The sequence below is a fragment of the Loxodonta africana genome, chromosome 5 (assembly GCF_030014295.1).
Source record: "Loxodonta africana isolate mLoxAfr1 chromosome 5, mLoxAfr1.hap2, whole genome shotgun sequence".
NCBI lineage: Eukaryota > Metazoa > Chordata > Mammalia > Proboscidea > Elephantidae > Loxodonta > Loxodonta africana.
The window spans coordinates 71,446,806-71,458,009 of NC_087346.1; the positions used below are offsets into that span (position 1 = coordinate 71,446,806).

The following is an 11,204-nucleotide window of genomic DNA, read 5'->3' on the forward strand; positions in this document are numbered from 1 at the left end:
TTGCTATTCATCAGATTCCAACAATAACCACATTCCACCTTCCCCAGTGGAGAATTGGCCAGGTCCGTGGGGGAAGGGCTGCGGTCTGCCTTCTATGCCAAGTGCTCAAAACTCAGGATCTGAGAGGAATATAAAGGGCAGTGATGTGTCCTTTTGTATTTGGCTTCTTTCACTCAGCATCATGTTTTCAAGGTTTATCCTTGTTGTAGCACGTATCAGGACTTCATTTCTCTTTACGGCTTATTATTCCATTGTATGGTTGGACCACATTTTGTTTATTCAGTCATCCATTAATAGGCACTTGGGTTGTTTCCACTGTTTGTTGAGAATAGTGCTGTTGAGAATAGTGCTGTTAGGGGCGTTATTGTACAAGTTTCTATTTGAGTCCTAGCTCTCAAGTCTTTTGGGTTCATACCCAGGAATGGGATTGCTGGGCCATAGTGGTAATGCTGTTTAACTTTTTGAGGAACTGCCACAGTGTTGGGGCTGCCATTTAAGGTTGATGTTACATCCGGTCTACGGGCCCTGGGCTCCTGACGGGATGGTTGGAGGGAGCAGGAGGATTCAGCACTTTGGGCCCCAGATCTGGTCCTCCTTGGGGTGGGGGTAATGGGCTCGGTGCAGTGACCTGGTTAAATGCCCTTGTGCTCCCTCCCCAAGGCATTTCAGGGTCCTTTGGTGCAAGGACTCATGGAAGCTCGGCCTTGTCCTGGCAGAGAACTGATTTGTAGGGCAGAGTCCCTCAGCCTCTGTCTGGGGCTGAGTCTGTATGCTGGGTTTGTGCTGACTGAGCCCTGGGTGTGACCATGGAAGCCCAGCTGGGCTTTGGGGGTTGCATCCAATGGCACTGGAGATGGCACTGGGGGCCCGGTTATGGCAGCTGGGCGGTGTGCATTCAGGGTGTCAGCTGTCTCATGTGGTGATGCTGGCTCACATTCATTCCCCCCAGCACCCCCAACTCCCACCTCTTCCCTGTCTCCAGATCACAGGGATCTGGTACGTGAAGGCCATGGTGGCGAACAAGAACCTGCCCTTGGAAAAGAGGCCCAAGAAGGTGTCTCCTCTGACAGTGACTGCCCTGGAGGGTGGGGACCTGGAGGCCTCATTCACCTTCCTGTGAGCCTTGCCCCTCTGCGTTCCTGGGCTCACCACCCTTCCTCTCTCCCTCCCTAAGCAGCCTTACCCATTGCTCCTCTACCTGCCGAATATTTGCATTTTTGCATGTTGGTAAAATAAATAGCCACCTAACTTTGGGGGAAAGGATACCAGGAGGTGCCCTAAAGCTCAGGAAGGGGTGGCAATGAAAGTGTTGGGACACCTGGGAAGAGGGACACCTGGGGTGGGTGAGCTGAGAACAGGCTCAGGTGTGCTACCTTCTGTTTTCTAGAAAGAAGGATCAGTGCCATGAGAAGGGAATTGTGATGGAGAGAGTGGGGGATCCTGGTAAATACATTGCAAGTGAGTCCCATTCCCCACTACCCCCCACAGAACCCCATTCACAGGCTGGGACAGACTTCCTGTCCTGTCCAAACGACAGGAAATACTAAACTCCACCTCCCCAGAGTCTTGCTGCCCCACATGCAATGACCTGACATCAGACGCCCGGTGTGGCAGATTCCTCAGCAGCAGGGAATGGCTGAGCTCACCTTCCCCTTCTGGTGGTTCTAGCGGTTCAATTGGTAGAGACATGGGGTAAAGATCAGGGAGGGACAGAAGCATAGCTGGGGGTGGGGGGAGGCTAGAGTCCAGCTGCCCTGGGCTGAGATGGCCAAACTCCAGCCTCTGATGTCCTCTGCCCTGATCCCCTTCTCTTGTTTTCATGAGTAGGTGGGGACCCTTCCCCCAGGCGGCAGTTTTCTCCCAGTGCTTGGGGTCCATGGTTTTGGGGAACATCAGGACCCTGGGCTCAGGCCAGGCTGGGAGGCCTGGGAGCCGGGCAATTTGTACAGCTAGGATGGCCTAGAATCTTGAACCTTCTAGGCTATTTATTCTGTAAGTGCTCAAAAGTTTTCTCTAGGAGTGAGACACTAAAGGCCCATTTCCTCTTCTTGCATAGAAGGGGGCAAGAAGCACATCTACCTCCAGGAGCTGCCAGTGAAGGACCACTACATCATTTTAGGTGAATGCCAGCATGACGAAAGAACCTTCCACATGGGAAAGCTGTTGGGTGAGTGGCTGCAGACCCCCAGAGCCCCCGTGCCCCTGGCGCCTCCATCTCTGCCCCAGGAGCCAACCGCCCAGCTTCAGCCTTGTGGGGGTTCTGGGCAACGTGACCCTGCACTGGCCTCTGCTAGAGGTGCAGTGGGGCCCAGGGCTCCTCAACTGAGTTCCCTGCTGGGGGAGGTAGGTAGGGAACCTGTGAGCAGGGTGGGACTGTTGGAGGACGGGCTCATGAAGGGGATTTGCACCTCTGCGGCTGCAAAGCGTGTTTCTGGGTGGGGGGAAGAGGGAGTCTCTGGGCCTGGGGCTGGGTCAGCTGGGGGCAGGGATGAGCTCTGCTCCTAGACCCTTTAAGAGGAGGGACCCTCAGGGCAGGTTAGTTCTGGTAGTCATGTGGAGTGGGGGTGATGGTAGTTCAAGTCCTCTGGGAACAGGGACGAGGTCCTCCCAGGTCAGGACTGGGATCCTGAGAGTCAGCTTTGGGGACCGCTCCGTTGTTTGGGGTCTTTGCCTTAGCCCTATCTTCAGGGCCTGCTGGGCTGTCTTGTCCCTGATTCAGTCTCACACTTCAGGTTCACTTTTGGGCTGAGTTGTCCCCCATGAGGAGTCTAACACTCCCCCAGCCCCACAAGTGCTGGGAGGCGGCCTCTCTGTTGGAGGCTTTTAGCAACCCCAAATCCATGTCTCCCTCTCGTCTCACCTGTAGGCAGAAGCCTGGATGTGAATGTGGAAGCCCTGGAAGAATTTAGGAAATTCACTCAGTGAAAAGGGTTCCAGCAAGAAAACATCATTACCCCAGCCCAGATAGGTAAAGGAGGGCTCTACCCATTGTGTCCCTTTGTCCCCGGGGAGGAAGCGCTATGGATCTGTTTGCTTTATCAGTTCTCACCTGCTATAGGGACATGGGGCTCAGGCTGGGTCTGGTCATGGGTGTCTTTGACCTGAAGGCGGGGGTTAAGTTCAGGCTGTGCCTTGTTAGGCATCTTCTCAAGCGTGCTTTTTTTGTCCCCACAGAGAACTGCATTCCCGAAAGTGAATAGGGTGAGTAGGTACTTCTGGAGGACGTTGGAAATAACCTGAGTTTGGGGTCCACTGGGCTGAGAAGCTGTGTGCTCTGGCATCAGACCTACTCAATGGGGGAGAGAGATGTCCCCTTCCCACCTCCCCTTGCTCTGCTCTGGCCTCCTGTCAGCTCAGGCCCCTGGTCATTACCCTTGGAAATCTGTCCTCTAGTGTAAGTCCCAGGACACTCAGGATCCTTTCTTTTACCTAATTAAACCTGTCACACCACAGTGTCCTGGCCAGTGATGTAAAGTTCCTTCTCGGGGCTTCTGCTCCTCCAGGCCTGTTACCATACTGTTCTTGTCAACGAGTGCCTCTTGCTGTTGGAGCTGGCAGGGTCTCCACTCGGTATAACCCCTCTCACATGCCTCCCCCCAACACAAACACAAGGAACACATTTATGAAAGATATTCATTGACCCGCTGTCTTAGTGTCCTGGGTTGTCCTAAAAAAACACCTTAAAGTGGGCAGCCTTAAAGAACAGTCATTTATTGTCTCACAGTTCTAGAGGCAGCAAGTCCAAATTGGGATATCAGGCACTAATCTCTGCTCATGATGCAGTGGGGCCCAGGGCTCCCCAGCTGAGGTCCCTGTGCGGGCATGTGGGTCTGGGGACTGGCGAGTGAGACTGAGGGAGGCAGGCTCTGAGAGAGGAACTGCCCATGCCTCTCCCCTAGCTTCTGGTTTCTGCTGGCCATCCTTGGCCTTCCTTGACTTGTAGATGTGTCTTCATATGGCATCTTCCCCCTGTGTGTGACTCTGTCTCTGTGTCTCTTCTCCTCTTCATAAGACACCAGTCAGAAGAGATTAAGATTAGGACCCACCTCATTAATTACCTGTCACATCTGCAAAAGAAGCCCTATTTCCCCAAAGGAGGTATAGGTGTTAGGACTTCAGCATATCTTATTGGGGGACACAATTCAGTCCATGACAGCTCCCAGTCATTGGAGGGGTAGAATCAGAACAATGCAGATCAACTCTCCCTCTAGATACCCATATGCTCCCAGAGTCAGCCAGAGAGGGGACCTCTCTGAGTCTGGCATCTGTCCTGTTTGCTCTGTACCCCGAGTGGCCCCGCTGATGTCTCCCCTTCTTTCCTGACCCACACAGCAGCTCCAGCGGGCACCTCCAGAGATCCCTGCCTTGCTGACAGCCTCAGAACTGGAATCTGTGCCTGGACTATCCCCCCTCCTGCCACAGCCCTGTAACCCTCCCCATCTGGCTACTTTCTCTTGACTCCAAATAAAGAGCTTCAGCAGTCACTCTTGGCCTGGTCTGTCTGTGAGATGACCTCATTGCCGGCTCCCCTGACAATCTGTTGGGGGCACACCAGGGAGAGGGAGGCAATGGTTGAACGGGGAGTCTGGAAAGACATTGGGCCTAGTGGTGAGCCAGATCCCCAGGAGGTGCTGCAGCCAAAGTGACGCAGGACCGTGCAGACACCTGGAGACTCCAGGGCAATGTAGATGCCTGGAAGCCCCACCCAGGTGGCTCAGCCTCAGGACTCACCTGCAGAGCTAATGCCTCAGGTAGCTCAGCTCACCTTGGGACAGAGCAAGGCCTGGGCTGAGGATAAGACCTGAGAGTTTGGGAGGTCACAGATGAGAGACAAGAAGGAGGAGATGGCATCAGGGCTGCAGACAGGTGTTAGGTTCAAGGCTCCTGCCCCAGCTGAGGATCTGGTGAAATCCCCTGGCACCCCCAAATAGCTGCATTTTCAGCAGGCTTTGTGGCAGGGGTAGAAGGATGGTTGTCAGCTTCTCCCTTCATCGCCACCCACAGCAAGAGAGAGAGTCAGCTGTAGCACCTGCTGTCCTTATCATCAACCACAGCCTCCTCCAGACCTGCCCAAGTACCAGATTCATGCTGGACCTGGGGCTACATGGGCAGAGCTGACTCAGTCCAACCCTGGAGGGGCCCAGTGTCATGAAAGGCAGCCGCAGTGGAGATGGGAGAGGTCACCGTGGGCCAATGAGTGGAGTCCCAGGAACCCCAAGTCCAAACAGCCCTGGGTTTCTCGGAGGATGCTCCCTGAGCAAGATAATTAGTTTTTCTAAGAGTGGCCATTTATTGTCCAGCTAAATGACCCTCTGCCCCAACTCATACGCCTCTCTCCACCTGGACCTAGTCTTTGGGCAGAGGCCAAGGTGTGGTTATGAGGTAAAGCCAATCAGACAGGTAACAGGTACAGTCTACGCAGGCATAAGTCTTGGAGTCCATGAGAGAAGTAAGGAGCAGGCCCTGATCCTATAGAAAGGTGGAACAAGGACTGATGTGTCCCACCCACTCTGCACACCAAGAACATTCCAGAAAGTTTGGAGACTTCCATGTAAAAACACAAAAAATGAGTTCAAATATTTAAGTGATTTTGGAGTAGAAAAGAATGTTTGAAGCATTTAACCCATTGCTGTCAAGTCAGTTCAGACCCATGATGACCCCTTGTGTTACAGAGTAGAACTGAGCTTCATAGTATTTTTTTCTACTATAGCCTTTTTGGTTGGAAAATATGGCCTTCGTGATAGAAGCAATGCCGGAAGTTCAAAGGATAGAATTTTGCAAGACCAATGGCTTCTTCATTGCAAATACCTTCTTTCACCAACATAAACGGTGACTATACACATGGACCTCTCCAAATGGAGCACACAGACATCAAATTGACTACATCTGTGGAAAAAGATGATGGAAAAGCTCAATATCATCAGTCAGAACAAGGCCAGGGGCCAACTGTGGAACAGACCATCAATTGCTCATATGCAAGTTCAAGCTGAAACTGAAGAAAATCAGAGCAAGTCCACGAGAGCCAAAATATGACCTTTAGTATATCCCACCTGAATTTAGGGACCATCTCAAGAATAGATTTGATGCATTGAACACTAGTGACCAAATACCAGACGAATTGTGGAATGACATCAAGGACATCATCCATGAAGAAAGCAAGAGGTCACTGAAAAGACAGGAGAGAAAGAAAAGACCAAGATGGATGTCAGAGGAGACTCTGGAACTTGCTCTCGAGCGTCGAGCAGCTAAAGCAAAAGGAAGAAATGATGAAATAAAAGAACTGAACAGAAGATTTCAAAGGGCCTCTTGAGAAGACAAAATAAAGTATTATAATGACATGTGCAAAGAGCTGGAGATGGAAAACCAAAAGGGAAGAACATGCTTGGTGTTTCTCAAGCTGAAAGAACTGAAGAAAAAATTCAAGCCTTGAGTTGCAATATTGAAGGATTCCACGGGGAAAATATTAAGTGATGCAGGAAGCATCAAAAGAAGATGGAAGGAATACACAGAGTCATTATACCAAAAATAATTAGTCAATATTCAAACATTTCAGGAGGTGGCATATGATCAGGAACTGATGGTACTGAAGGAAGAAGTCCAAGCTGCTCTGAAGGCATTGGCAAAAAACAAGGCTCCAGGAATTGATGGAATATCAATTGAGATGTTTCAACAAACAGATGCAGCACTGGAGGTGCTCACTCGTCTATGCCAAGAAATATGGAAGACAGCTTCCTGGCCAGCTGACTGGAAGAGATCCATATTTATGCCTATTCCCAAGCAAGGTGATCCAACCAAATGTGGACATTATAGAACAATATCATTAATATCACACACAAGCAAAATTTTGCTGAAGATCATTCAAAAGTGGCTGCAGCAGTATATCAACAGGGAACTGCCAGAAATTCAGGCTGGCTTCAGAAGAGGACATGGAACCAGGGATATCATTGCTGATGTCAGATGGATCCTAGCTGAAAGCAGAGAATACCAGAAGGATGTTTACCTGTGTTTTATTGACTATGCAAAGGCATTCGACTGTGTGGATCATAACAAACTATGGATAACACTGCGAAGAATGGGAATTCCAGAACACTTAATTGTGCTCATGAGGAACCTTTACATAGATCAATAGACAGTTGTTCTGACAGAACAAGGGGATACCGATTGGTTTAAAGTCAGGAAAGGTGTGCGTCAGGGTTGTATTCTTTCACCATACCTATTTAATCTGCATGCTGAACAGATAATACAAGAAGCTGGACTACATGAAGAAGAACGGGGCATCAGGATTGGAGGAAGACTCATTAACAACCTGCATTATGCAGATGACACAACCTTGCTTGCTGAAAGTGAAGAGGACTTGAAGCACTTACTAATGAAGATCAAAGACCACAGCCTTCAGTATAGATTGCACCTCAACATAAAGAAAACAAAAATCCTCACCACTGGACCAATGAGCAACATTATGATAAATGGAGAAAAGATTGAAGTTGTCAAGGATTTCATTTCACTTGTATCTGCAATCAACAGCCATGGAGCAGAAGTCAAGAAATCAAAAGACGCATTGCATTGGGTAAATCTGCTGCAAAGGACCTCTTCAAAGTGTCGAAGAGCAAAGATGTCACCCTGAAGACTAAGGTGTGCCTTACCCAAGCCATGGTATTTTCAATCGCATCATATGCATGTGAAAGCTGGACAATGAATAAGGAAGACCGAAGACGAGTTGACGCCTTTGAATTTTAGTGTTTGTGAAGAATATTGAATATACCATGGACTGCCAAAAGAGTGAACAAATCTGCCTCAGAAGAAGTACAACCAGAATTCTCCTTAGAAGCAAGGATGGCGAGACTATGTCTTACGTACTTTGGAGATGTTGTCAGGAGGGATCAGTCCCTGGAGAAGGACATCATGCTTGGCAGAGTACAGGGTCAGCGGAAAAGAGGAAGACCCTCAACGAGGTGGATTGACACAGTGGCTGCAACAATGAGCTCAAGCAGAACAATGATTGTAAGGACGGCGCAGGACCGGGCAGTGTATCGTTCTTTTGTGCATAGGGCTGCTATGAGTCGGAACCCACTTGACGGCCCCTAACAACAACAACAACAATAACAACAACAGTTTTTATGAAAGCAGATCTCTAAGAACTTTCTTCCGTGGCATCTTTGGGTGGGTTGAAACTGCCGACCTTTGGGTTAGCAGCCAAGAGCAAATAATTTCCACCACCTGGGCACCAAATAAGCAATAGAAATCAATCTCAGTTGAAGTGAGAGTGATTTGACTACAGAAAAATTTTAGACATAGATGTACAGAATCAACATGGTGGATACTGAAGGCAAATGACAAACTGGGGAATATATTTATGTCCAATGAGGGAGAGCCAGCTGTGGATAACTGCAGATTTTCCAGCACCCCTGCCTCTGTCTTTTTGGTGTGCATTAATTTTCTCTTTGGATGGTGCTACCTCCCTGGCTGCATTCCATACTGGTGGGCTGGTCAGTCCAGCTGCCATGGCCCTTTCTGGCAATGGGTGGTCCGAGGATGGAACCCAGGCTAATTGTCCTCTAGCCCCTGGAATTTAAACCTCGAGCTGAGAGACAGAAGGCCCTGCACAGGCAGGTGCTTCTTTCTCTTGCCTGTCCTTTAGGTAGTTCCTGCTCCCTCGCTCCCTGGAGCTGCCCAGATGGGGACTCGTTGGGTGCCCCTTGTCTATCTTCTCCTTCCCTTCTTTCACCACCCAGTCCCTGACCCATAAATTCTCCTTTTGCTTGAGTCATACAGAGCTGATTTCCATTACTTTTAACCACAGGACCCTCATCTACATCCAAATATCAAAATGTTTGAGAAGAGCTGTTACAATAAGTTAGGAAAGCTTTTAATCCCCAATCAAAATATGTGCAGAGTCAAAGAACAGAAATTCCACAGGAGCAAATTAGCCCAATGTTTGGAAAACCAAGAAATCATAGAGATGTAAATGAGAACCAAGGTGTATATATATGTATGTTTCTATAAACATTTTACTTTAATTGGTGTAAAAGTATAAATCACACGTTTATCAACTTTCAGGTATACAATTTAGTGATATCAGTTACACTATTGGTGTTTTGCAACCATCGCCCATAATTATTGCCAAATTTCTCATAGCTATTAACAAAAACTCACTGCTTTCTAAATAATGACTGCCTCTTTCCCTCCTACCCTTGGTAACCAGTAACAAACTTTGGTCTCTATATATTTGCCTATTCTTGTTATTTCATATAAAAAAGATCATACAATATTTGTTTTTTTGCTACTGACTTATTTCACTCAGCATAACATTTTTAAAGTTTATCCAGTTTGTATCATGTGTCAAGGCTTCATTTCTTTTTATGGTACCACTGTATATTTTTTTGGTTTCTATGAAACTGGAATTTTTTTTTTTTTTTAATATGAAAGAAAACGTAAGTGCTGGTGATGGTGAACTGAGACAGGTTCCCTTTGAAGTCATTTGTTCACTGGGAGGCCAACAACCTGTGGGTTGAGAGCAAGGACTCTGCCATTAGACACTTTGGTATCAGTCGCAACTGTGTTTAATGATCACCCACCCTTGGGGGAAGTTATTTAACCTCTCTTGGTTTCCTTTTTCATAAAACGTGGATAACAAGAGTACCCACCCTTTAGGATTTCTATGACGAATACACATGTACGTGCACACCCACCACTGGTTTATATATGTCTGGTACAGCCTGAGTCTATGTAAATGTCAACTACTACCCTTCACGCTAAACCAAAACAACTAAATCCATTGCCATTGAGTTGATTCCAACTCGTAGTGACCCTATAGCACAGAGAAGAACTGCCTCATAGCCTTTCCAAGGAGTGGCTGGTGGATTCAAGCTGGCCACCTCTTGGTTAACAGACTGAGCCCTTAACCACTGAACCACCGAAGCTCCACCCTTCATACTGGTGGAGTGTGATTTGCATAAGCCTTGATATGATGCCCTATGATTTTCTAGGAGCCTGCGTGGTGCAAGAAATTTGTAGTAGGCTGCTAACTCAAAGGTTGGTGGTTCGAACACACCCTGTTGCTCTAAGGAAGTAAAGGCCTGGTGATCTGCTTCTATAAAGATTACAGCCAAGAACACTGTTTGGAGCTCAGTTCTACTTTGTACCACATGAATCAGGGACCAACTCTGCAGCAGCTGACAACAATGACAACAACAGCATGATTTTCTAACTTCTTTTTTGGAATCAATATTAGAGAAACAATGATACTAACCAATATTCATGTAAAAGATTTCAAGTCACAGCAATCTACATAATAACACAAATAAAACTATAGAGTTTGGGTCCCCCAGGGGCAGGTGAGACACATTCAAGTGCAGTAGTTTATTTGGAAGGTGACCCAGGAAACATTGTTGGGGTGGGGAGGTGAAATTAGAAGGGAAGGCAGCCAATAAATGATTTGTTATTGAGTCAGTCTATGTATAGACTCCATACCCATGACCCCTCATCATCACTGGGTCCGTGGGCCTGGGTCTGACCTGGAACGGGGTGATGGCTATTGAATCTGTACATAGAACAAGAGACAGTCTTTCAAACAGAGCAAGGGGATGCCGTAAGGTTTAAAATCAAGAAAGGTGTGCGTCAGGTTGCATCTTTTCACCACGCTTATTCAATCTGTATGCTGAGCAAAAAATCCAAGAAGCTGGACTATATATAGAAGAATGTGACTTCAGGATTGGAGGAAGGCTTATTAACAATGGATATGTGGATGACACAACCTAGCTTTCAGAATGTGAAGAGGATTTGAATGACTTACTGATAAAGGTCAAAGACTGCAGCTTTCAGTATGGATTACACCTCAACATAAAGAAAACAGAAATTCTCACAACTGGACCAATAAGCAACATCATGATAAATGGAAAAAAGATTGACATTGTTAAGGATTTCATTTTAGTTGGATCCATAATCAATACCCATGGAAGTGGCAGTCAGGAAATCAAATGACATATTGCATTTCCTGCTCTGAAAGACTTCTTTAAAGTCTGAAAAAGCAAAGATGTCACTTTGACGACTAAGGTATGCTTGACCCATGCTATGATATTTTCAGTCACTTCACGTGTATGTGAAAGTTGAACAATGAATAAGGAAGACTGTCATGGATTGAATTGTGTCCCCCCAAAGTATGTGTCAGCTTGGTTGGGCCATGATTCCCAGTGTTGTACATTTGT

The 11,204-nt window shown here is 47.4% G+C and overlaps 1 protein-coding gene across 1 annotated transcript; it reads left to right on the forward strand.

Moving 5' to 3' along the window:
• The first annotated feature begins 905 nt into the window (after positions 1-905).
• LOC104846268 (odorant-binding protein 2b-like) lies at positions 906-3,502 on the forward strand. The gene is made up of 4 exons (XM_023553232.2): positions 906-1,116; positions 1,388-1,458; positions 2,057-2,167; positions 2,867-3,502. Exons 1-4 carry the CDS (start codon positions 923-925, stop codon positions 2,923-2,925), a joined length of 435 nt encoding a protein of 144 aa, XP_023409000.2. The 5' UTR covers positions 906-922; the 3' UTR covers positions 2,926-3,502.
• The last annotated feature ends 7,702 nt before the right edge of the window (positions 3,503-11,204 follow it).

What these genes read in the sequence shown, in the direction of transcription:
- LOC104846268 (XM_023553232.2), top strand. Translation starts at nt 923, where the DNA reads ATGCTGGCTCACATTCATTCCCCCCAGCACCCCCAACTCCCACCTCTT. An exon ending in TCCTGGTAAATACATTGCAA is followed by an intron (nt 1,459 to 2,056) that starts GTGAGTCCCATT and finishes CTTCTTGCATAG; the next exon opens with AAGGGGGCAAGAAGCACATC. An exon ending in CCACATGGGAAAGCTGTTGG is followed by an intron (nt 2,168 to 2,866) that starts GTGAGTGGCTGC and finishes TCTCACCTGTAG; the next exon opens with GCAGAAGCCTGGATGTGAAT.